The sequence below is a fragment of the Podarcis bocagei genome, assembly GCF_964188305.1.
Source record: "Podarcis bocagei genome assembly, chromosome: 14".
NCBI lineage: Eukaryota > Metazoa > Chordata > Lepidosauria > Squamata > Lacertidae > Podarcis > Podarcis bocagei.
In genome coordinates, this window is record NC_138139.1 from 9,937,965 (window position 1) to 9,964,737 (window position 26,773).

At 45.4% G+C, this 26,773-nt stretch overlaps 1 protein-coding gene across 5 annotated transcripts; it reads left to right on the forward strand.

The window, feature by feature from the left end:
• On the forward strand, window positions 1-26,313 carry PATL2 (PAT1 homolog 2; the record flags this gene model as incomplete). 5 transcript variants are annotated; one of them, XM_081169198.1, is made up of 19 exons in its annotated part: window positions 50-171; window positions 2,727-2,829; window positions 3,865-4,223; window positions 6,139-6,207; window positions 7,577-7,642; window positions 8,632-8,778; window positions 9,481-9,567; window positions 12,554-12,684; window positions 14,660-14,737; window positions 16,639-16,780; window positions 18,209-18,326; window positions 18,408-18,505; window positions 19,153-19,197; window positions 21,491-21,639; window positions 22,327-22,486; window positions 23,192-23,332; window positions 23,566-23,663; window positions 23,787-23,936; window positions 25,940-26,313. In XM_081169198.1, the coding sequence occupies exons 1-19, from the start codon at window positions 127-129 to the stop codon at window positions 25,941-25,943; spliced, it is 2,190 nt and encodes a 729-aa protein (XP_081025324.1). In that variant the 5' UTR covers window positions 50-126. The 5 variants fall into 5 exon arrangements, with proteins under 5 accessions (XP_081025325.1, XP_081025324.1, XP_081025323.1 ...); XM_081169197.1 differs by lacking the exon at window positions 50-171 and adding an exon at window positions 197-547; XM_081169201.1 differs by lacking the exon at window positions 50-171 and adding an exon at window positions 1,130-1,203.
• Window positions 26,314-26,773: the final 460 nt, after the last annotated feature.

Genomic DNA, 26,773 nt, shown 5'->3' on the forward strand with positions numbered 1-26,773 from the left:
TCGCAAACAGCAGCAATAGCGGTATATTTTTAAATGAAGCCCAGCAGCTGCTGCCCCTCCCTTAACGAGGCCTCTTCAAAAAGAGGCAGGAATGGGAGACGCCGTCGAGGGAAACGCGCGTTCCCGATGGCGGAGGGAGGGGAAGCGGCGGCCGGGGCCGCGCAGGATCTGGTAAGCGTTTGGCGCCGGAGGGATCCCCGGCCTCTGTTGGCGGCCTGGAGCTCCACCTCCTCCTTGCTTTCTGTGTTTGCAGCTCCTTGAGAGCAGGAGGGAGAGAGTCCCTGCTGGACGTTCAGACGTTCCACCAGCGGCTCTGCCCTCCCTTCGCCCTCCCTCTCTCGGGAAGCCTGGGCGACACGCGTGTTTCGCCTGGATGCTTATTATTGTTGTTGTTATTATTTCGGGGCAACGGAAGACGAAAAGCATCGGGCTGTTTAAGCACGCTTGTTTTAACGAGTTTTTTGGGGGGGGCGGGCTGGATGAGTCCAGTGGGGTTTACACGCGTTGTACACACGCACGTCGGCATGAGCCTCGCTTGAACACGGAGGTGGGGTTTGCGGGAAGAGTAAAGGCTGGAGCTGCAAATCGAGGGTGGGGGAAGCACCTGCAGAGTCACGTCTCTCTAGGACTCACCTGGGTGCTCTTTATTTTTATTTAATAATAATAAATTTTATTTATACTCTGCCCTCCCCAGCCAAGACCAGGCTCAGGGAGGCTAACACCAGGTATAAAGACAATTGATTAAAAGACAACTTAAAAACAAGATTAAAGTACAACATTCAAATGCAGCCTCAATTCAGTTAAAACTCAAATCAAAAACTTTTGGGGGGGATGAAAACATCAAATCCTCACCAAGGCCAACTATCCAGACTGGTCCTACGTGGGCCAGAAAAAAGCCACACCACGCAGCCTGATTATTACCTGAAGCCAGTGCTTGCTTTCTAGGGGGACGCATACCCCTAAACATTTTGTGAATCTAAGTTTGGCATCATTGAGGGGCAGTAGGAAAATGAGAGTACCCCTAAACATTTTTTTCAGAAAAAAAGCACTGCCTGAAACACTTTTTGGTGTGTGTGTGGGGGGGGGGGTGTTCCTTCAAATCCCTGCAGGCTTACTGTAGTAAAAGCCTTCCTGCCACAGTCAAATCTGCTAGCTTTTAACAATACAAGTCTACTCAGAAGCAAGTCAGGTAGAGTTCCGCAGGTGTTCTTGATAGTTGGCTGTACATTCTTGTAGCTTTGGCTTATTTAATTAACAAGATTTGCACGTTGCTTGATGGTAAGAAAACCTGAGCAGTTTACAAAAACACAAAATGAAACACAAGTTATCAGTGAAAACAGGTCCTTTAAAACATTCAAAAGAACTTTGGCAGGTAACATGCCTATAAACAGTCAAAGGGAACAAGGGTAGGGTTTTCTTGGACTGGCCACCTTTGGAAATGACCCATGGCTGTGTAGGAAATGATAAGGGGTGTGTGTGTTTAATTAATAAATCAAATTTCTATAGCATTCTTCGTCCGATGATCACAAGGTGGTTTGCAGTATAAAAAGTGACCAAGAAGGTTTAAAGATGCATTTCTGGCTGGGTGGTGATGGGGTCATAGAAGAAGTTATGTTGGTTCTTGTGACTAGATGTTTGCAAGGAACTAGTGTACACTGAACTAGGATTGCCATATTTCAAAACAGTGAAAATTTGGACAGAAATTATTTTGTTTTTTGCAAAGTTGTTTAGCTGAGCTTTTTTTTTTTGGCAAGGTCGCAAATTGTTGTTTTGTAGCTATTTTAAGGGGAAATCGGCACTGCTGGCATGGGCTACCATATGTCCGGATTTCCCCAGGCATTTGACCAATACAGTGGTACCTTGGGTTAAGTACTTAATTCGTTCCGGAGGTCCGTACTTAACCTGAAACTGTTCTTAACCTGAAGCACCACTTTAGCTAATGGGGCCTCCTGCTGCCACTGCGCCGCCAGAGCACGATTTCTGTTCTCATCCTGAAGCAAAGTTCTTAACCTGAAGCCCTATTTCAGGGTTAGCAGAGTCTGTAACCTGAAGCGTATGTAACCTGAAACATATGTAACCCGAGGTACCACTGTACAGTAATTGTGGAGCTTCTGTTTCCCCAAAATCTTGGAGCAGGGCACGTCCTCCTCCTTGAGATTAATAAGTCTCAAGCCTCAAGTCAGTGAGGGATACTTAACAGGTGACCTGTTGACAAGGGGCGGCCAGACATCTGAGTCTGAATATGGGTGGGTTAGAAACCCAATGTAATTGCTGCGTTCACATCACAGTAAACCATAGATAATGATTTACCATGAATGCATAGATGGCTCCTTTCCCACCCCAGTGTGAACAGGCAAGAAAAAACAATCTCTAGCTTAATGTTGTGTTGTGTCAGAACTGGAAAATGTTTTAGTTCCAAACTGTGGTGTGAAACCAGGGTTTCTTCTTGGCTTACCAATCACGGTTTGTTTGAAGTGAAACGAACCCCGATTCTGTTCTAACATTAAACCAGGGATTGCGGTTTGTTGGTTCTGATAGGAGAGGATGATGTTGGAGCCATACTTGCATTCATGGTTCATAGTTTACTGTGATTGCAGGAACCGGCGTCGTTGGCTTTGGTTCTGTGTACTTAGTTTTGGAAGAGGTTTCGATACTCTCCATCGATTTCTCCCACAAGGGAGTTGACAGCAGGATGAGTCCCTTATTGTTTCTCCATCTCCAACCAGATCCTGGAGGATTACTTTATGACGGAAGAAGAACCTTTGGGTGACAAGACAGCTGAAGAGGAAGAAATTGATCTTTACGTTAACTTGACGTTCACTTCAACAGGTAAGAAAATATTTAAACTGTTCTGGAAATAATAGTATATTCCAACAAAAGCAAAGCCATATTTTCAGTTTTTAAAACTCAAAAGTCCCCTCAATGCAATTCAAAAAAGCGGCATTTCACTTGAATAAAAAGCTGCATACACCCCACGCATTTAGTGCAACCCCAAATCCTGAAAACTAGTTCATCGCTCGCAGAACTACCATTCCTAGCACCAGGGCCGTCTTAAGTATATCCGGCTCCGTGGTGCAAAGATCCCTCCGGTGCCCCCCCCCATTTCCTTCGCCCAGCCTCCGCCTCTTCCCTGGCGCCTGTGCCACGGTGGCCACGGCAGGTGGAGGCTCTGAGCGCGGCGCTGCTTCGGCGCAGCATGACGGAGGCAGGCGAGAGCAGCAAGCTGATGCCGGGAGGCACAGCGTCCAGCCCCCGCCTCTTCCCTGGCGCCCTCCAGATCTTGGATGCCCTGGCGCCCTGCGCCACTTGCCTCTATGGGCAAGACGCCCCTGCCTAGCACCTTTAGCAAACTACAGCTCCTACTATTCTTTGAGCGGGTAATATTCTTTAAATGTGTGGTGTGTTCACAGCCAAAACAAAATTCCAAAAGAATCTACCAAGATTGACAATGGCAGTGGTGTGTCTCTTCTACAGTGTGTGATTTTTTTGGCTGTCTAAGGCATGGGTAGGCAAACTAAGGCCCAGGGGCCGGATCCGACCCAATCGCCTTCTAAATCCGGCCCGCAGACGGTCCGGGAATCAGCGTGTTTTTACCTGAGTAGAATGTGCCCTTTTATTTAAAATGCATCTCTGGGTTATTTGGGGAGGGGCAAAGGAATTCGTTCACCCCCCCTCAAATATAGATTGGCCCCCCACAAGGTCTGAGGGACAGTGGACCGTCCTCCTGCTGAAAAAGTTTGCTGACCCCTGGTCTAAGGGCCTGCTTCCTGCATTGTAGTTGATTCGCTGTGGCAGGTAAAACGTTGCTGCCCTCTTCCTGAGATCCCTCCTTCTGCTGCTGATCTGTTCCCCTCACTTCTAAAGCTTACCTGGAGCAGACTAGAGGGAAAGTCCTGGAGACAGATGCAGAGCAGGCTCATGTGGGTGGATTTGAGGAGGTGATGGTGACTGTTGGGGAAGAGAAACCTGAAGCTACTGAGGCAGAACCCATGCTAGAAGATGCGGCAGAGAATGAAAGCTTTCCCACTGAGCCACAACATGCTTATGATGATGGTGATGCTGAAGAAGAGGAGGAAGGGGAAGAGGAGGAGGAAGTGGCAATGGCTGACCAAGATGAGGAACCTGCATTGGAGAAGGATCATGAAAGCAAGGAAGCTGGAGAGCCAAACAACCTGGGAGACCCAGCAGTTATGAGAGCTGTGCGTGGCCAACGTACGTTGGAGGTAAGATAGACTTAAGGTGTGCCACACAAGACTTCTCTTACAGTCTTGCCAGTCTCTTCTGTTCATTTGGTATTTGCAACCAAACGGGCAGAAGGTTTGGTAAAAGAGTTGGATCGTATGACTTGGGGTCCCTAATATGGATAGGGTGAGCATGTGACGTTTAAGGTGTTTTGAGAGTGGGTTTCAGCTGGGGCTGCTGATTAATGATCTATGTAAAATAGAAATTGCCCTTTGGGTGTCTTGTACTTTGAGAAAGCTGGATAACTTGAGGCCAGCAATATGGAGCCGATTCTATCATTGTGACTTTTGTTATGTAGGAATTTACTTAGCAACCCAGCCCAGCAGCTATAGAGGGCACCATTTTGAAAATGGATGGTGTTGTTTTCACTGCCGCATAGAATGAGCTTACATTCCAGGCAGGTGCATAAATCTGTGTCACAAAGAAGTAGTACAGCATGGCTGTCAACTTTTCCCTTTTCTTGTGAGGAATCCTATTTGGAATAAGGGAATTTCCCTTAAAAAATGGGAAACGTTGACAGCTATGTAGTACAGTGGTACCTCAGGTTACGAACTTAATTCGTTCCGGAGGTCCGTTCTTAACCCAAAACTATTATTAACCTGGGGCGTGTTTTCGCTAATGGGGCCTCCTGCTGCCTATGCGCCACTGGTGCGCGATTTCCGTTCTCATCCTGGGGGAAAGTTTGCAACCCAAGGTACTACTTCCGGTTTAGCGGAGTTTGTAACCCAAAGCGTTTGTAACCCGAGGTACCATTGTAGTTTTGCTGTCAATTAATATACCACTTACATAGCAGCATGCAGTTAATCATAAAATCCATACGTAATTAAAATACACTATAAAACACATCCATTAAAGCATTAAACATCCATATTTAAAATAAATAAAAAACAAGCCCATTAGAAAATATGCATGTAAAAACAGCTGGATAAAAAAGTTCAAGTTCAGGGCACTGTTTACCTGCCTGAATAGGTGTGTCTTCAAGAGCCAGCAGAATGGCGGTACAAATTGAACCAGTCATATTTCTTCTCTAGCTTGAAGTGTTCTCGCTTCATTGGACGGAAGAGATAGCGGTGGGGAAATGAGCTTTCTTGCCTGGCTCACAGCCAGATAACCCTCCCCATACTGAGAAACTAGAGTTCTGTCTTTTTGAAAGTCCAGCCTCCTGCAACTAGTATGAATTGCAGGTAAAAGTTAGATCTTTGTATATGCTCCTGATATGGCAGGCTTTGGCTGCAAAGGGTAACAAGAACTGCAAGTCTTGCCTAAATCTACATCCCCTGGCCTCCAAAACCTTTGCATAGTTTTAGAAGTGCTCATAATTAAAGACTAGTCACTTTCTAGTTAAAAATGAGATGAGATGGGGATTTTCAAGCCTCACTGAAATATACTCAGAGTCGCAAAGTGATTTCATGCTCTTTATTCAGCTCATAGTGGTGAGGAGGAATGAATGGAAGTCCCCTCACAGTATCTGCTCTATATACATTATTTACACAATGGGCTGCACATGATTGGCTAATTCCGGAATTCTACTGTAAGCCAATCAGGTTGTGGATTCACTTCTATCTGGAGCAGGATTGGGTGGTTCCTGCCAACCAATCATACTGCTGCATTGTTCTAGGACCAATCAGACTGCTGCAGTTTGGATCCTATTCAACTCAGTACATAACACTCACCAAGTCCCAACTTGCTTCAGTGGCACTCCCAGCCTTTCTCAACCTGTGGGTCCCCAGATGTTGTTGAACTACAACTCCCATCACCCCTAGCTAGCAAGGCCAGAGCTCAGGGATGATGGGAGTTGTAGTCCAACAACATCTGGGGACCCACAGGTTGAGAACCGCTATGCAATATTTTAGATGTTCTTTTTTAGGCTCATTTTTTGTTTGTTTTGCTTTGCAGAGAGAAGATTCTGCTGTCTTAGATAGCAGAGTTGCCAACGACCTCTCAGATTATCCTACTGATTTCTTGGTAAGACTGCTCCCCGCCCCCCTTTAGGATACAGCCTCTTGTACATTCATTTTATCAGTGTTTTCTGATACATCAGCTGCAGCCATATTGGGATAGCAGGGCCACTGTAGTCCATGCACTTTTAACCTTAAGACCAGAGTGTGCTCTTGTGGGCCTGATCTGGAAACTCCAGGCAATGCAAAATGTGGCAGCTAGACTGCTGGTGGGTGCAGACAAGTGACAGCATGTGACGCCTCTGCTAAAACATCTGTATTTTATTGGGTTGGGTTCAAGGTTCTCATACTAATATACAGTACAAATCCCTGAGCCTCCTGGGTCCAGGATACCTTAGACTTCCTGAGTCCTGAGATCCAAGCTCGGCCACTGGGATAATGTGATAGAACACAGTTGGTTGTCCCTCTAGTTTTAGCAGCCCAGCTGGCTTCAACTGCATCATGCTGATTGCAATCCTTTCAATGTGCTGAAATTGGGTTTGAATTACTCAGTCATTATGATTAATCTTAATTGCTTGCTTTCTTCTTTTCCTTTCTCGTTTTGCTTAATTTCATTGAACGAATCTCTCTGATCCAGGGGTAGGCAACCTAAGGGGCCGGATGCGGCCCAATCACCTTCTCTTTTTTTAAAAAAAATCATTTTAATTAATTTTCCAATAAAAACAGCCAATTAACATATCCATCAAATCATAATCATAATCCAATCATAACCCAATTAAAAACAATAAACTAAAATTAAAAAACTTATTACAGTCCAAATTATTAAAAAAATATATTCTGGGCTTCCCATAGTCTGGACCTCTGCAGTTATCTCTAATATCTTCGTTCCTGTCTTCTTCTTGTTCCCATATTTTCCACATTCCGATCTTAACGCTTTAAAGTTCTCCGTCCCTGGCTATGCGATTCTCAGTCGTGTCAGAAATCATATATCCTTTCATCCATCAAATACAGTTTTATTTGTGTATATATATAGTTTTTCAATTGTCTATTTGCCAGCGCAGCTTTTCCACAGCTTTTCCAATCTTCGAATCCGGGCTGTTGTCCAAGTCTATCGTTTGAAGTTTAATGACGCAGCAACTCCCCAGTTGCTAAATCCTTCCAATCCGGGCTGTTGTCCAAGCCTGTCGTTTGAAATTTGAAATTTTGGCCCAATCCCCTTCTCAGTCTGGTCCACGGATGGTCCGGAAATCAGTGTGTTTTTACATGAGCAAAATGTGTCCTTTTATTTAAAATGCATCTCTGGGTTATTTGTGGGGCATAGGAATCCGTTCATATTTTTTTCGAAATATAATCCGGCCCACCACATGGTCTGAAGGATGGTGGACCGGCCCACAGCTGAAAAAGATTACTGACCCCTGCAGTCTGATCCCTTTCAGACAGCTTCAAAACCTTCCATCTGGAATTCTACCCGGAGGAGAGTCCAGTCGCTGTCTATGATGGAGGTAAGGCTCATTCTGCACCACTTTTCTGCCCAGCAAAGGGAATGATAACAGCGCTTGCCCTGTCTTTACCACAGAAGCAGCTTAGGGTCAAGTCTGCTGTATCCAATGGCATCTTGCCTTGATCCTTTGGTGCACTCAACACTAACGTCTCACAACAAATGCCAGTGATATGTAAGAAAGATGTACAACCTGAAAAAAAGAGACAAGGCATGTACTTCTGTAAACCAATAAAATAATTAATAAAAATAAATTTTAAAAAGAAAGAGAAACTAAAGACCAGCCTTTCTAAGGCTACAAGTTCTTGAAACCAATAAACCAATTAACTCATGAACACCTGTGTAAGCAATTAGGCTTCTCTGGTAGGTTTCTGGAACATTCTCCACTTCCAGTTAACAGAAGCTTACTCACGCAAACAGTTTTCTGCAAAATTAATGATCAGTCCCCCAACACTCCTGTCCCCCAAACACTTTAGGCCAATATCTGCATCCATATACAGTGTCACTTAAAATCTGAGTTGGGAGTCACTTCAGAGCATGAACTGAGAGCAAACCAGAAATTCACCAAAAATAGAAATTTCTCTAGCTACCGAGATGGTGCAATGCGCTTCACCACAATATCCATGGGGGGGTTAATTTTGGATTTAAAGGCTCGCAACAGAATGTTTAAAATGTGATAAAACATCAGACACTCTAGTGTGCATAAAAATGCATACATGAGTGAAACTAACATGTGAAAATTCAGTTATAATTAGGAAAATTGCTTTGTAAAAGTGTGTATATTGGCATAAGGGCCTGAAAATGTATATTAGAAATTTGCATGAAAGCGCTGATGAATTTTCATGAAGGCTTTCTAACAAGCAAATCGTGCACTGCTGCAGGAAGTGGAGAACTTAACACAGGAAAAAATTAGAAACCAAAATGGACAGATATATCCCATCCCTAACCACCGTATAATTGTATTAAATATTACTGTTGCCTCTTATGCCTCAGGCGCTGGACAGGGCTTCTATGTCCCGGGTCAACCTAGATCTTTTGGCCTCACCGGCGCAGAGAAGCTATCTAGACACATCTGGCCTGGAGCGTCCAGGCTTCCGTGGCAGAACCTTCAAGACCTCTTCTCAGCGCTTCATGCGGCAGGTAAACTGGCTTCATCACCTGGCCTTGTCTCACTTCCGCCCCCCGATCCTCAAACCCTCAATCTTGCTACTGTCATTCTGTGCTACGCAGAGCTAATTTTCCAATTGCTTGTGTTAGAACGACAAAGCAGTTGTCTAGGTTTACTAGTCTGGAGTAACATGCACCTAATTCCTGGGATACCTGAACTGCTTTGGTTATGCCCGCCCTGTGGAACAACCTCCCGTCAGGTGCCAAGGAAAGAAATAGCTATCAGGCATTTAGAAGACACCTGAAAGCAGCCCTGTATAGGGAAGTTTTTAATGTTTGATGGTTTACTGTGTTTGATGTCATACCGTATTTTTCGTCCTATAAGACGCACCAGACCATAAGACGCACCTAGTTTCTGCAGAAGGAAAACAAGAAAGCAATATTCTGAATCCCAGAAGCCAGAACAGCAAGAGGGATTGCTGCGCAGTGAAAGCAGCGATCTCTCTTGCTGTTCTGGCTTCTGGGATAGTTGTGCAGCCTGCATTTGCTCCATAAGACGCACACACATTTCCCATTACTTTTTAGGAGGGAAAAAGTAAGTCTTATAGAGCAAAAAATATGGTAATTTGTTGGAAGCTGCCCAGAGTGGCTGGGGCAACCCAGTCAGATGAATGTAATAATAATAATAATAATAAATTAATATTTTTTAAAATTGTCTTTGCTACTGTCTCACAGCAATCTCCCACAATGTCTGGCTCTATGAGATCGCCTTACCTGTTCACTCCACCCCGCAGAACACGACGTGTACTTGGCCTTAATCAGGTAATGTCATGTGTCATGTCGCCTTTGTTGGTTGCCAAGTTGTTTCCAGGTCAATTTCAAGGTATTACTATTGATAAAGAAAGCCTTGATTGGCTTGGGACCAGTTTACTGGTGGGGGTTACCTTAGACAATATGTGCTCACTTGTTCACTTTGATCTACAGAACTTTCACTGTTATAGGTGACATATATTAATTGTTCCACAATTGTAAAAAAGGAAAAAAGGGGGTATTTCAGTGTGGCAGCACCTACACTTTGAAACTCCTGGCTTATTCGCACCTGTTTAAAACTCTTTGTTTAGGCAAACCTATCCAGCTGCATAGATGTTGATGTGTTTTAATCTATTTTACTATTTTAATCATGTGTTTAACTGCTCTTTATTGATTTTTTTTAAAAAAATATTCCTTGTAAATGGCTTTAGAGTTCTACAACAGTCCAGTGGCATATGAATTTTGTTAAATAGATAAAAATAAATGTGTAGCTTAGCTCCGTTCTCACAGAAAACTGTTCCACCTGCACTTCCTCTTTTAAATTTAGATGTGCCATGACTTGTGATTTCCTTTTACACAACCCAAGGCACAAAATTGTCGTTAGTATATAATACTAATGGACATCTCACTTCTGAGTGCCAGCCCAGATGTAACCGAAACATCACTACCCACCCATAAGGGCAGTGTTGGTGGACTTTGCAGGGGATCCCAAGGTTTGCAGAAAGAAATATTTAGAAAAACCCCTGGGGTTGGGGAAAACTCAAAATGTGCCATTGAAGACTGAGCATGCCCAGTGACAGTGGAATGCTGGCTCGGGGAGAGGGATGGAATGGAGTATCCTGGAACAGGCCATCAGCAGGAGTATCCCACAGGGCAAACATTTTGTTGCAGGTCCCACTTGTTTTCTTTTCTTTTCAAATCATCTTTATTAGTTTTTCAATTAGATACTCCACATACAGATAATGTATTACCGTATATTTTGCTCTATAAGACTCACTTTTTCCCTCCTAAAAAGTAAGGGGAAATGTGTGTGCGTCTTATGGAGCGAAAGCAGGCTGCCCAGCTATCCCAGAAGCCAGAACAGCAAGAGGGATCGCTGTGCAGCAATCCCTCTTGTTGTTCTGGCTTCTGAGATTCAGAATGTTGTTTTTTTCTTGTTTTCCTCCTCCAAAAACTAGGTGAGTCTTATGGTCTGGTGCATCTTATAGAGCGAAAAATACGGTAAATTTTACATTTATACTTGCTCTTCAGAGCTGACTTCCCTCCTTCCTTCTTCTGGTTTTTTATATCGCATATAATTTTATTGCATTATTTTCTTCCATTTCATATATTGTTATTCATTTTCCATATTTGTCCATAGTATAAGGTAAAGGTAAAGGGACCCCTGACCATTAGGTCCAGTCGTGGCTGACTCTGGGGTTGCGGTGCTCATCTTGCTTTATTGGCCGAGGGAGCCGGCATACAGCTTCCGGGTCATGTGGCCAGCATGACTAAGCCGCTTCTGGTGAACCAGAGCAGCGCACGGAAACGTCATTTACCTTCCCGCTGGAGCGGTACCTATTTATCTACTTGCACTCTAACGTGCTTTCAAACTGCTAGGTTGGCAGAAGCAGGGACCGAGCAACGGGAACTCACCCCGTCGCAAGGATTTGAACCGCCAACCTTCTGATCGGCAAGTCCTAGGCTCTGTGGTTTAACCCACAGCTCCACCCGCATCCCTTGTCCATAGTATATCCATAAACAAATAAGTCCTCGTGTTTATACAATTCTTGTTGTCTGTATTCATTTACAACTACTGTTAGTTATATTAGTTTCCTTGTTTTCACCTGAGAAAGCGAAGTACAGGTTTCTTTGACCAAATGCTGCCTCGCTCCAAACATTTGTCTCAAACCGTATCAAGAGGTTTCAAAGTAATTGGCAAATAATTCTTGGCATTCGGAGCAGCCCTGTGCTATCTCTCGCCAACAGGGGGACACTTTACATTCAATGGGAGATGGGAGTCCCCACTTATTATTATTATTATTACTACTGCAGAGAATGGTTTTTTGATGGCAGAGAGCATGACAAGTCCTCAAGGGTTTTAAAAGGAAGGGTTACGGAAAGCTGATCAGGAGACAGTTGGTTGCTAATCCTCTACTGTGTATAGGAGGGAATTTCTCCTGAACGGGATTTAACAGTTCAAGCATAGGTTTTGGAAAGTCAGAATTCACAACTTGTTTCCCGTGTGTCCTGACCACGCAGGGGTACACATACCCCTAAACATTTTGTGAATCTTTGTGCTTTTGTCCATTTACTGTATTTATTTTCCCTGATCTGAACTATAAAATGGTGGTTTTCTTGAGTCAAAATGGGAGTACCCCTAAACTTTTTTTTTTAGGAAAAAAAGCACTAGTTAAGAATATATAGATATTTAACCGTAAAGTATCAAGCTAAACCTTAGATATGCAGGCAACATATACCTTTTTTTGGTCTCCAAGTAAGAGCAAGTTATTTGCTTGCAGGACTCCTTCTTCCACTAGCTGCTATTAGGATGCAAAGTAGAGAGAATTGTCAACTAGAGGACTAGAATGCCCCCAAGTGGTTAGATGTGGCTGGGAATCTGCATTTTCTCAATCACCAGTTATAGTTGCCTATCTGAAACCACCAGAAGTTGCTTCGTGAGCACTGTTAACAGGTGCCACATAATATTTGTTCTGCATCTGTAAGAGAAAGATCTCCCTGCCTGTTGACATGAGGTTGGCGCCTTCACTGTACTTTTTTCCAGCTCCCGCTAAAAACACTTTGTTTAGGCAAGCCTAGCCTGATATGTAGAATATTAACACATTTGTTTTTAGTTTCCGGTTTTACATTTTTAAATGTTTTAAATAGTTGGTTTTTTACCAAAAGTTTTATTGTTTTGGTTTTTTGATTCAACTGCTTTGACATTTTTTTACAATCAAGGGGAGTATCAAACAATAATAATAAAAATTAAATCTCCTTTCCTCCCTCTTCTCTCCAGACATCTGCCTATGCGTCTCCACCTCCATACAGGCCCTTTTTCCCAAATGTCAATAGCCCAAGCTGGGCTATGGCCCATAATCTTGATCCTCCACTCTTCAGTCCAACATCTGGCAACCAGCAGAAGTTCAGGTACAGAAAGCATGGGTGAGATCACCTTGTGTTTGAGAAGATGCAGCCTGTTCAGGACTCCATCTCCATCTGCGGTTTAGTACATGGGATTAGAGTTGTGGCGGGGTTATTTTGACTAGCTTGGAGAACTATAATCACAAGAGTTTCTTGGCATGCTCTTGGATCCCTGCTATGACACCTGAATGATTGATTGTTGGCATCCATGTGTCTCAAGAGATGATGGAGTGCACCTCCAAGTGCAAAGTCAAACCACTGAGTTAGCAGCCCCAAAATGACCTCTCTGGAACGCAAGCCTGGACAAGTGGGTATGGAGGTCCTGGGCCACCCAGATGGCAAGACGCCCCTCTTGGGCTTGCTGATGGGGTCCAAAGGAAAGCAGAGCAATACGTTTGGCACCAGCTTGGCTGCAGGAGTTGCCGGAAGGAGGCGTACAAGGTGCCATCCAGCCGTCTTAGGGACTCCACTCTGAACTTGTGTATTTATTATTATGGTCACAGACCAGTTCCGGCTCACTTACAATATCAGAAAAATCATAAAACACAACAGGAATACATTGAATTGCAATTGGGTTTAACAAAGACAATTCAGATATAACAGCAGTTAAAAATATACATTAAATCTTGATCACTAAAATTGACCACTGTGAATTTGTGTAGGGTTTTTTCCTTAGCCTTTTCTTCTCCTGAAGATACCCTGCAAGGCAGCGGAGGTTTAGGATCAGAGTTTTCCTTCTAGATGGGCTACCTTCCAAGGTGATTGAGCCCCACCTGCCCCTCACTTCCCTCCAGGGCGCAGGCAGATACCTCCTCCTGGACTACTGCACCCCACTTGCTAGTCCTGGGCAGATAGCACAGCCAAGTGCTCAAAAGGGTTTCTGGTTCAGCAGAGACTACAGATATGGAGTGTTGATCATGATCTACAGGCTCTGTTTGTCGTCTGTTAATTCAAATAGTATTTGGGGGGAAGAGGACAGCCAGCAAATAAGTTTGATCAGGGTTGTTGCCAGTAATTGAGACTTAACTTTGGAGTAGGGAACTTGGCATGCAGGCTAACCTGTTGAATATTTGAGAACTGTGGGCAAGATAAGTTGTTGACAAAATATTTATTCTGTACTTGCAATTTGGGATGAGGAGAAAATCAATTCAGTTACCATTTAAAGGTGACTTGCTTTAAGTCAGGGGCGGAGGAAGGGCGGTGCAGCAGTGGCGTTGCGTGGGTTGTCAGCACCCGGGGCAAGGCAAGTAATTTGCGCCCCCTAACCCATGGATTTGCGCCCCCTAACCCTAACCCCCAGGTGTTGCGCCCGGTGCCGCCGGCCCCCCCTGCACCCCCCACGCTACGCCACTGCGGTGCAGTGGGGGTGGGTCGTCCCGGGTGTCACCACTGAGGGGGGTGACAAAATGCCGGGCGGCACTCACCGTAGGGCCAGCAGCACGCCCAAGCCATGCGTTTCTCCTGGAAGTGACACAGTGGATTGGGCACCCGCAGGATCCGTGCTGCCCCAAGCGGTCCTCCCGCTGCCTTCCCCCCCCCCCCCCCGATGTAGGGCAGCTGAGTGAGAGGAGGCAGGCGGACTCCTCAGAGGCCCCACGGAGCGTCCTGCCCCAGCTGGCACCGCCCACGTGGGCGGCTGGCACCGCCCCTGGATGCAGGGCACGCATACCACCCAAGGCGCCCAATCGGCTTGCTCCGCCACTGCTTTAAGTCACACTTTCTGCCACAATATGAAAACCAAATGCAGCCCATCTTGGAAATAGCAGTTCTCAGTTTTTCAAACTAGTTCTGCAGCCAAGTAATGTGCACAGAAGAATGTATACTGAGATAAAGTGTGCATAAAAATAGCACTTTAGTAGTAACAAACACACTATATTAGGGGAAGCTGCTTTGCAAAAATGTAAATGTTAAGCGAAAGAGAGTCCTAAAGGCATGGGAGACGGATCCTGGTATCTCACCTTTGTCCTCTGTTTTATTACAGTGTTCCCAGTGCCATGACGCAACTTCACCCCCTGCATCAACGGATCCTGACCCAAAGACAGCGAGGGCAAGAAAGGAGGTAAGGGAGGGCAAATGAAGACAACTTAATATGAACATTGCTACAATCTTTATGTATGTATTTAATACATTTATATACCACCTTTTTTTCTCCAAGGAGCTCAAAGTGGCATGCACACTTCTCTCCCCCTCTCCATTTTATCCTCACAATAACGCTGTGAGGTGGGTTACACGAAGAGGCAATGACTGGCCCAAGGTTGCCCAGTGAGTTTCATGGCTGATTTGAACCCTGCTCTTTCAGGTCCTAGTCGATATCACTCTTAACCACTGCACCCCACTGCCCTCATGGGATCAGTTGGTGACTCAGTACAGTACCTATTATAATGGCAAAATTAACTTGTTGTATGAAGTTATATGAAGGAACGTAAAGGGTAAAGGGACCCCTGACCATTAGGTCCAGTCGTGACCGACTCTGGGGTTGCGGCGCTCATCTCGCTTTATTGGCCGAGGGAGCCGGCATACAGCTTCCGGGTCATGTGGCCAGCATGACTAAACCGCTTCTGGCAAACCAGAGCAGCGCACGGAAACGACGTTTACCTTCCTGCCGGAGCGGTACCTATTTATCTACTTGCACTTTGACGTGCTTTCGAACGGCTAGGTTGGCAGGAGCAGGGACCGAGCAACGGGAGCTCACCCCGTCGCGGGGATTCGAACCACCGACCTTCTGATCGGCAAGTCCTAGGTTCTGTGGTTTAACACACAGCGCCACCCACGTCCCATGAAGGAACGTAATACACATCATATTTTTGTGTTAAAATGGATTAAGCTTGTGAATTACTGAAGATAATGTTGGCTATTTTCTGAGGGCTAGTTACAGATTTTCAATGTTTTGATGCGCATTGGAGATCATTTAGTGTTCTTCTTTTCTCCTCTCCTCCCCCCCACCCCAAACATTTTGGTACGGTATGGAATATTGAATGAAATAACTAAACTGGAAAAATACAATGAAAGCACCAACTTCATTCAGACTTCTAAAACTTAGACAAGCTTCTATTCTGAATTATTGAAGGTATTCAAGTTCGGTGCTGTTACCCTAGATGAGCCAGTTTTCATTTCCTTGTGCAGAAAGTATGGATCTGATGTGTAGAGATTTTTCCTATTCTGATTAGTTCAGGAGGATTCTGTAAGGTTTATTTCTATATGAGAGAAACAGAAAGAAGGTTTCTGATGTTTTGTTTATTTCTCTGGGAAGCTGATTATAGCTGGTTTAAACTGGTTCTGTTATGTTTCTTTCAAGGCCGTGCAGACTATAATAATAAGGCCAGGAGGAGCTTGACTCTCACTTTCTCTTTCTCTTTGTTCTGGTGGTCTGTTCTGTATGCTGTTAAGGTTTAAGTCTTATTATAAAGTTTGTAAGTTTTATTTTAAGTGCCGCAACTGGATTTTTATGAACTGTGCCAATCCTGATTGTATTGGATTTGTGACCATTATGCTCATTTGCCTTCAGCAGCACTAAAGCTCTGCTGGATGAAGTACAATAGCCTCTGGTCTATTTTTTGGAAACTCTGCTTCGTGTTTAGGTTTTCTTACTCCTCTGGCCCTGACGTGACAGAGCCCTTTTTAAAAGCAGTTCAGAAGAAAGAATACAGTCGTACCTTCGTTTTCAAACAGCTTAGTTCTTAAAACATTTTGGCTCCCAAACGCCGCAAACCCGGGAGTGAGTGTTTTGGTTTGCAAACTATTTCTGGTGGCCGAACGTCTGACGGGGCTTCCGATTGGCTTTCAAGAGCCTCCTGCAGCCAATCAGAAGCCGCGCTTTGGTTTTGGAAGTCGAACAGACTTCTGGAACAGATTCCTTTTGACTTCCAAGGTACGACTGTATGTGACCGCAGCAAGGCGTTGGTGGTATTATGGACCAGTGCAGAAGCCTTTTTCGTAAGCGAATTTCTTCTTCTCTTAAAGAATTCCCCGTATGAAGCGCCAGCCACCGAAGGAGGATCCCTATGCTGTGCTCATGACTCCGGTAGAAAAAGAGTGGGTGATAAAGGTGCAAATGTTGCAGCTTCAGAGTGACAACCTTCACAGGGATGACTATTATTACCAGGTGAGTGTTATTTAGTCATTTAGTCGTGTCCGACTCTTCGTGACCCCATGGACCAGAGCACGCCAGGCCCTCCTGTCTTCCACTGCCTCCTGCAGTTTGGTCAGACTCATGTTGGTAGCTTTGAGAACACTGTCCAACCATCTCGTCCTCTGTCGTCCCCTTCTCCTTGTGCCCTCAATCTTTCCCAATATCAGGGTTTTTTCCAGAGAGTCTTCTCTTCTCATGAGGTGGCCAAAGTATTGGAGCCTCAGCTTCACGATCTGTCCTTCCAGTGAGCACTCAGGGCTGATTTCCTTCAGAATAGATAGGTTTGATCTTCTTGCAGTCCATGGGACTCTCAAGAGTCTCCTCCAGCACCATAATTCAAAAGCATCAATTCTTTGGCGATCAGCCTTCTTTATGGTCCAGCTCTCACTTCCATACATCACTACTGGGAAAACCATAGCTTTAAGTATACAGACCTTTGTTCACACTTTTCCATTCCAGCCAAGTAATGTTTATGATACATATGCCTGTATAACATGTGCAGTAAAAATTCACATATTACTGGAAATATTATACAGAAATGCTTTGTACTGGGGGAAATCTACTTTGTGAAGAATACATATATTGGATGTAATTGCATACAAGGGAGTATATTGGGATAAATTAGCACTACAATGCTGGAACTCCCTCCCTGAAGAAGGTAGACTAGCTCCTGACTTGTCCTTCCACGGACAGGTAAAGACCTCCTTGTTCCAATGGGCTTTGGGGAACCGGCTGCTTTTAATGAAAAGGGTGGTGCCATGCTGATTTTATTGTAATTATTTGTAGGTTTTAAACAGATTTCATATATGTATTGAGTTTGAATTCTATTGGGGTTTTTTAAATTAATTTTCTATGTTTTTAGTGCTTCTTTTATTTAGAGACTTTGAGTGCCATTAGGGAAAAAGTTGGGGTATAAATGACAATAATTAATAATGATGCTGATGCTGATGAACTGTTTTTAGGATATCAGAATGTGGAGAACTGAACTGAAGATGTGAAAAATGAGAAACTGCCACTGATAGGTTCACCCACCCCTAAGCAAGAATCCTAGGCTGCTCTTGAGAGGGTGGGCATAGCTTCCCAGTCACAAGGCTTGGGTCTGGGTCAGTTCTGTCTCTTGCAACTGCAGACCTGCTCTTATATGATGGGCTGCATTCTGACAACCATATTCTCCACACCATGGTGGAGCTCCTTCCCTTGGGCCCCGTTAGGTTTGCCCAGGAAACAGAGAACTGTAGTTCAAAAGGCGCATTTTAATCACTGTCTGGCGAGAATGGCTCGGGGAGAATTGCCATCTTGACAGTTTTGGATGCTGGAGTTGGGGTGAGTGGGGAGCAACAGAAGTGCTGTGTGTTTCCACTGCTTTTGGTACTGAGCTGTCCTGTCCTCCCCACCCCCCAGGAATATTATCGCAAGCTAGAGCACAAACAGGCAGAGAAGGGGCTTCTTGGAGGGTGCAAGACTGAAGTCCCCAAGCTAGTGACACCGTATATCCAGAAAGTGGAGGCATACGAATCTGGTAAGCGCTCTGCGGAAAAGAGGCTTTTCCCTAGGTGCTAGGGATGCTAGGCACCTCCTGACAATGGTTTCCTCCTTCTAGTGGTGCGGATACCAGGCTCCCTGGGCCAAGTGGCAGTGTCTACGTGCTACAGTCCCCGCAGGGCTATTGATGCCGTACACAACATCCCACTGGAACAGGTAATGCACCCGTCTTGTTGCCTCTGGATTGCCAGAAGCTGGGACTCGACTCCACAGATTTGCTGCGTGTGGACATGAAGTCTCTTGCATATATATTGTTGGTGGGACCTTCCAACCCATGGGCCTTGTCTCGCCAGGCCATTTGGGCTAACCATGCCTGATTTCCTGGGCCTTGGAGTCCCATGAATGTTGGCCATGGGAAAGTTTGAGGAAGGTTCTTCATTTGCAGTTGTCACCAGAATTCAAGCTGGGGATGCAAAGGAAGAATCTTCTCTGCAGCTGCTGCTTGAACCGCCTGACACGTGACACAAGATGATTTATGGTTGGGCGGCCCTGTTCACCTGTCAGTGGTCCACAGCGGATGGTTGTTCCCCACCCCCTAATAAATAGGACATGTTATTAACTGGCGGGTGGATGGTATATTCTATCGGCTTTTTCCTCCTGTTTTTCACACCACCTCTAATTGACCAGTGGAATTCTGGCCACCTTGTTGTATTCTGTAAACGGAAACGGCCCCACTGGAAACTGTATTGCAGAGCCCCCTGAGCTGTTAATGTAACATCCAGGGATGCCAAGCTGGTGCTGGTTGCTCTGCTGTTGAAAACTAACACCTGTTCCCCCTCCCCTTTTTTATCCATCTTCTGAAGGCTGTGGGTAATCAGCGACTGCAAGTGCTATATGAAATTGAGAAGGTGAGTCACTGAGATAGCTTGGGAAGGCAGTTCTATGTTTGTTTATTTTTTAAGCCAATGTCCTTGGAGTGTGGCAAGGCCAGTACCAGAAGCATTATTGTGGGTTAACTCTTGTTTGGCTTTGTATTTATGTACTTAAACATTGATTTGGTGTGGGGGGGGTTGTTGTTTGGTAATACAGTGGTACCTTGGTTCCCGAACGGCTTAGTTGTCGAACAAATCTGCTCCCGAATGCCACAAACCTGGAAGTAAGTGTTCTGGTTTGCGAACTTTTTTGGAAGCCGAACATCCGACGTGGCTTCTGCAGCTTCCAATTGAATGCAGGTAGCTCCTGCAGCCAATCAGAAGCCGCGCCTTGGTTTTTGAATGGTTTTGGGAATCGAATGGACTCCTGGAACGGATTAAGTTCAAGAATTGTATTGATATATTCTGCATTTGCTGAATTGTTTATTTTTGTCATTTGAATTTACTAACATGTTCTGTATTTTGTATGTTTGTATTTTCAATGTTTTGATGCTTTTGAATGTTTGCTGCAAGCTGCTTTGGGTACAGCTCATTGTGCAAAAGCAGCATATAAGTAAACTCCATCAATCTCTATTCAGCAAGGCAGTGTGTGCTCTTCTTCCTCCAGTCACATACCTGCCCCCTTTGTCCCCACAACAAAGAGCTTGACAATATGAAACTCATGATCATGATATTCCAGTGGAGCACATTCCTAGCGTGCCGTATCCAACACAGGCAATGTCATTACTACAGATGATGATGATGCATAGAAACTCTTGCAGAGTTGTTAGCAAATAGCTCTGTTCAGCTAGAACTCTGCACATGCCTCCAGAACTGAGTGATTTGGCTGTGTTAATGAAATAGTCATTGTAGAAATTGAGAAAAGCCCCTACGGTGTGAACCAGTCACAAGTACAGTGGTACCTCTGGTTACAAACTTAATTCATTCCGGAGGTCCATTCTTAACCTGAAACCATTCTTAACCTGATGTACCACTTTAGCTAATGGGACTTCCCGCTGCCGCCGCACCGCGACAACATGATTTCCATTCTTATCCTGGGGCAAGTTCTTAACCCGGTACTACTTCTGGGTTAGCGGAGTCTGTAACCCAAAGTGTTTGTAACCCAAGGTGTTTGTAACCCGAGGTACCACTGTAGTAGATTGCAATTGCCTAATTGATGGGAGTTGTAATCCAGCCACATCAGTTTGCAGGTTGCTGGACAAAACTGCTACCTGCCCCCAGTGACCCTGCCAAAAGATTTTACATTGCAAAAGTAAAAACTAACTAAAGCATAATTCCTTGGTGCGGGGGGTACATGTACATGCCTGTGGTGCCTGAGCATGTGATCCTTAATGCTAGCACCAAATTAAGGGTTTGACCACTGTTTGGAGAATAGTTGGTTCATGCTCCTGAACTTGTGGCTTTGTGACACTGCTGGCCCTAAACAAGTTTAGGAGACTCTTTGGAAAATGGAGGCATGGATTTCTCTACAGTTCCCATGAACTCTAGGTAAGAAAATACTATCTGCTGCCTTCCCTTTGCCCCCCCCCCCATTGGCAGATGGGAGATAACAGGGGAAACAGCAACCACCTGGAGAGCACAGCTAGATGCTCAGCAAATATACCGTATTTTTCGCACTATAAGACGCACTTTTTCCCTCCTAAATAGAAAGGGGAAATGTGTGTGCATCTTATGGAGCGAATGCAGTCTGCGTGGCTAAGCCAGAAGCCAGAACAGGGAGAGGGAGCGCTGCGCAACGCTCCGTCTCGCTGTTCTAGCTTCTGGCTTAGATGCGCAAAGCCTCCGCAAGGCAGCGGGATGCCTTCATCCCGCTGCCCTGCGGAGGCTTCACGGGCTGTCCCAGAAGCCTCCGCAGGGCACGGGGATGAAGGCTCCCCGTGCCCTGCGGAGGCTTCGCGCAAAGCTAGACCAGCTAGAGGGAGTACTGCGCAGCGCTCCCTCTTGCTATTCTGGCTTTTGGATGGCCCCACGAAGCCTCCGCAGAGCACAGGGATGAAGGCTCCCCATGCTCTGCAGAGGCTTTGCACAAAGCTAGACCAGCTATCCCAGAAGCCAGAACAGCAAGAGGCTATCCCAGAAGCCAGATCCCTCTTGCTGTTCTGGCTTCTGGGATTCAGAAATTATTTTTTTTCTTGTTTCCTCCCCACCAAACTAGGTGCATCCTATCGTCTGGTGCATCCTATAGAGCGAAAAATACGGTAGTTGGCTAAAGAGCTGCCCTGTCAAAGACAGTGGTTTTATGGATCTTGTTGGTGTGTTCCTGAAACAGATGTACCTGCAGCTGCTGGATATAGAAGATGGTCAGCGGAAACTGGAGCAGGTGCCAGAGGAGGAGCAGCTCCACTTCTGTGAGAAATTTGCGCATGAGCTGGGACACATCTATCAAGCCCTAGGAATCGAAGAGCAGAATTCGGAAAAGTGAGTCCAGGGGGAATATTTGCGGCAGTGATGGTACATGAGATGGGTGTTAGGATGAAGAAGACGATGATTATTCTGGCCACGTGTCTGTGGACCCACCTCTATCCATCAGGCCAGCTGCCTACTTAGGTTATCAGGCCGCTGACAATTTCTACTGGTTCATACCATCCTCCCTCTCTAGCGGAAGAGCCAGGAGATGTATAGGGCTGTATAAAGATCTGCTGAAAGAATACTCAACACAGATAAGCAAAGAACTTGAGCCAATCAAAAATTTCCTCTTGGAATGTTTGGGCCTGCTAACTTCCCTGACTTAGCTGATTAGGAGAAAAGACTGCCGTCCCCATAAAGCAGTCGACAACAAGCCAAATAGGAAATATAATCCGCTCAGGCACGGAAAATAGAAAAACAACTAGAACTAAACCAGGCCAGGTGGAAAAACCACTTGCCCCCAATAAATCTCCCTTAAAGGGAAAGTCCTCAACGCACAAGAAGAAGAAGAAAGAGCCAGGAGATGTTCTGGTCTGTTAAACAGCCAGGTCTGAAGTCCAGACAGCACTAGGTAGAACATAACCATGGGCCTTTATGTTTGTGCATTGGGTATGTTTTAGGCCCCTTTCCCCTTTCTAGACTCTCATGGTGCTTTGGCAGTGAGATACATGTGTGGACCAGCTGGTCTTTTCCTTCCAGGGAAGCCAAAGATGAGTTCCTTCAGATCCTGCTTGTGGGAAAAGGCAGGAGGCTGGTGGCCCGTCTGTTGCCACACTTGTCGCAGGAGCAGGCCAAGCAGGTCCTTGTCAGCATTACCCAGCACCTACCGTTTCTCCTTCAGAAGGACATGATGGATGAGGTATCTGTCCTGTGTGTTCCACTTCTCCCTAAAACCATCTGCAGAGGATAAAGCTTTTTACTGTCATTGATGACCTTGTTATGAGATCTGCAGAGGATAAAGCTTTTTACCGTCATTGATGACCTTGTTATGAGGCTCAAATTATAAATTGACTTTTGGGGTGCAAAAAGGGCTTGCACTAAAATAAGACATTTACCGTAAATTGGGTTGCGGGGGAAGCTAAACTGCATTGCTTGCACAATTTAATTTCCTCCAGATTTTCTTGCATAACCAGACCCAAGCAGGGCAGTGAAGCCTTTCCCCAAGCCGCCAGAAAACTGAAATATGTGCACAGCTTTGTGGAAGCTGAAATGTGTAAGATGGGCTGTGTCTTTACTGAATGAACCGAAAATGTTGCTTGAATTCTGTTAGGCTGACAGTCAGGCTGCAGAATTTTTCAGAGAGCAGCCAGTAGCCCTTGCTTGATAGGTTGTAAGGGTTTGGGTTAAATTTATCAAGCCCATCCTGTGCTGGGAGTAGAAACTTCATTTCTCTTAACGGGCTCAGTGTATAGAAATAAAGACCTATAACTCTTAACTCTACTTCCTATGGTGTTAGAGTTCTCTGTCCCATAGATAAGCTTTCTTGTCCTTTAAGAGTTAATAAACCTTGATTTTAACATTTATCCTTTCAACTTACTCCTTCCATGTTCTGTGGGCTTGGTAGTCTCTGCCCATTCTCTACGGTCCTCTCTGTGATGTCATTGAGCAGTTGACCTTCAGTGAGATGATAGACCTCTTACAGGAGCTAACCAGATTGCAGCCGGAGTCTGTCCAGCAATCGCTTGCTATGGTGTTTGGGAACAAGGTATGTTTGGGGACAGGGCTTTGAAACTTTCCTGGGGATCCTGGCAGAATTTTGTGGCAGAGCGACAAACAGGGTGGGAGGGGAGACTTTAAAATTACCTTAGTATTTGCCAGTATTGGTGTGGTTTTATGCCACCTTACCTCGAGGTTGGCATTGAATGAGGTGGGTTCCATTGCTGCTGTTCCCTTGCTAACATTTCATGCTGTGCCATCTTCTCTCCTTGCCTCTCCAAGTTTGCCATCTCACTTCTATACCTTCTGCTGAGTCACGGGGAGAGATGTCTCTCCTCTGGAATGCCCCTGAACCCCCGCAACGGAGACTTTGAAAAATGGTGAGGTGGTATCTGTTGGGCAGGGTAGTCCCAAGTAATTTGTGTCTGCAGACACCAAGCCTCTTAACCATCTCCATACTTTTTTCTCTCTCTCTTCCCCCTCTTCCCTTTTCTTCCCCTTAGGGTGGATACAGTGCTCCTTGTTGCTAGGGAGCTGTCTCAGGTACCCAAGGCATCGATGGTAGAGCCATTTCACCTACCTAGCAACCTCCTTTTTCTCTTCTGCCGCTATGTAGACAAAGACATGGCAAACCACTTAGATGCCAAGATGGAGTAAGTTTGGGGCATTGACAGAGAGCAGGTAGATAGGTACTTGGAGGAGTGGGAAGAGCATATCATGTAGAGTGGCTGGGGAAACCCAGCCAGATGGGTGGGGTATAAATTATTATTATTATTATTATTGTTGTTGTTGTTGTTGTTGTTGTTGTTGTTTCAAGTGAACTCTTACATAGAGTGGAGACTGTATTAGTTTGAATGTGATACTGTCCCACCAACCTCACCTCAGTCAGGCAACTGCCTGTCTCCTTAAAACCACCCAGTGGGGTGGCCCTGGCTGTCAGGTTCCTCCTCACTCTGTTTTGCCATTTGTTAATTCGGCAGGGAGAGTGATGGGGGGGCCAAACGAGAACCAGCTGGTCCCATGTCTCATTGGCTCTGGATTCATCTACTGTTGATCTCCCTGTCTCTCCAACCCGCCAGTCCAAATGGACACCAGTCACCACCGCTGACACAAATAACATGGCGGTACCCAGATGTAAGGCAAAGCTGCAAATTGGAGCATAGCAGGCGATTGCAGAGAAAATTCTCCTACAGGAACATGTCCTTTTCTAGCTGTTTGCTTTTGGTCTCCTCTCATGGTGGATCCCTGTTTATGATGGCTTGTTGCTCTTGGAAATGAAGGGCCCATTATGGGCAATATGAGTTCATTGTTTTCCCTACCTGAAAACTCACTGCTTTCACAATGCTTATTTTCATGTTCAACATGCTACACTGCACTATAAGTTAGACCATTGGCCCCATTAGCTCAGTATTGTCTACCTTGACTGCCAGAGGCACTCTCGGGTTTCAGATGATGGTTTCTCCCAGACCTACCTGGAGATGCCTGGGACCGTCTGCTCTACCACTGACCACTGTCCTCTTAACACTGAAGGACCCTTGCTATTGTTTGGGTTTACTTGTTTCCACCTCCTGGGAAGGGGACACGGGTGGCGCTGTGGGTTAAACCACAAAGCCTAGGACTTGCCGATCAGAAGGTCAGCAGTTCGAATCCCCACAACGGGGTGAGCTCCCGTTGCTCAGTCCCTTTTCCTGCCAACCTAGCAGTTTGAAAGCACGTCAAAGTGCAAGTAGATAAAGAGGTACCGCTCCAGCGGGAAGGTAAACGGCGTTTCCGTGCGCTGCTCTGGTTCGCCAGAAGCGGCTTAGTCATGCTGGCCACATGACCCAGAAGCTGTACGCCGGCTCCCTCAGCCAATAAAGCAAGATGAGCGCCGCAACCCCAGAGTCGGTCACGACTGGACCTAATGGTCAGAGGTCCCTTTACCTTTACCTCTTGGCCCAGCCAAGAGATTGCATATATTGATATGTGAGATACTTTGGGGGCCTTTAGACTGCTATGAGCGCCATACATTTTTGGATAGCGATGCTGTTCTCAGCAGAATTCTTCCACATTGTAATATCTTTTAGGTGGGCTTCCTTCGACTACCTGGCTGAGAACCTTGATTTCTGAGTAGCAGAATGAGAGATGTGGAATGGCAGCAAGCCCTGGCAAAACCGGCTGGGGAAAGCTATAAGAGCCCTTGCTCAAGTGCTTCCTGTTCAACATCCTCGTATGGTTCACATTCTATGCATGCAAATGGTGGACCCATTATGAGCTGCGTTGCTAAATAAAAATGGGAGGCAAGGTAGTAGCTAATGATTGGGTGGTCAGAAACTTGTGTAAGGTTCACGATTTGCAAATATAATTGTGGAACGGTTCCTTGTAGTTGGTAAAATTGGATAAAAGGAGATTGGAGAGAGCTCTTCACTGGGGATGCCACAGAATAGTTGAAGCCTTGCAGCAGGCATAGCCAAAGTGGTGCCCTCTCAAGGTTTTGTACTACAACTCCTGTAATCTCTTGACCATTAGCTACACTGACTGGGGCTGATGGGAGTTGTGTTGCAAAACAATATGCAGAGCACTACATTGGTTAACCCTGCTTTACAGAACGCAGTTGGCCACTGATGGGAACTAATTTTCCCCTTTGATTCCTGATTTGCTTTCCTTTATGTTTCAGGTGATTGCCTTCTGCCTTCATGAGCTATCACAACACTTGGAGCCTCCTTTGTTGCTGCAGCGTGATCTTCGGTGGTAGTATCAGTCTTCGAGAGGCCTGGCTGTAGCTAGAACACAGTGGTTGTTTAAAGAAAATGATTATTTAATTCACAAATTCTGCTTTTGTTTGTGGTACGACGTGGTTCCCCACACCCCAAAGTGCTCTGTGCCAATTGTAGATATTCAATGCTAGCTCAGCACATAAACTCAGCCTGAAATGAGTGAACACAGGCTTCCCTGTACAGTAAATACTAGGTTGTGGGGGATGAACTTTGATTTTTACAATATCTTGTGTACAGCACTTATACAATAAAAGCAAATAAAACTAGTTTGAAATATTGGATCTTGGAGATGAGGGAGCGCATAGTTACCCTAAGAACGATTGTGCATCTTTTCTTTGTTAATATTTAACTTTTCCTACAGATGTGAGACCCTTGAAGGTGGTGGAACTCCTGCCAGTGCCTTGAACAGAATGCTAATTGTATCACTTGAAGTTCCGTGTTTCATTTCCCCCCCCCCCCAGTCTTTTCATTAGGACTGTGGGTGGGTTAACCATTTCCTCCCCCATTGTGGTCCCTATTAAATTGCCTCTACGCTGCTATGAAGGCCAGTGGCAGCTTTCACCTGGGACTATCATAGTGCGGGAGGAAAGGTTGAACCTTCTTGCAGTCCCCTCCACCTTTTTTTCTTTTAATAAAAATGAAAATGCAATTTCCCCTTCTTTTCTCCTCCTTTTTCCCCCCTACCCCCGTCCTGGCCTGTTAATAGTAGAAGAGAGAGAAGACATTTAATTTCA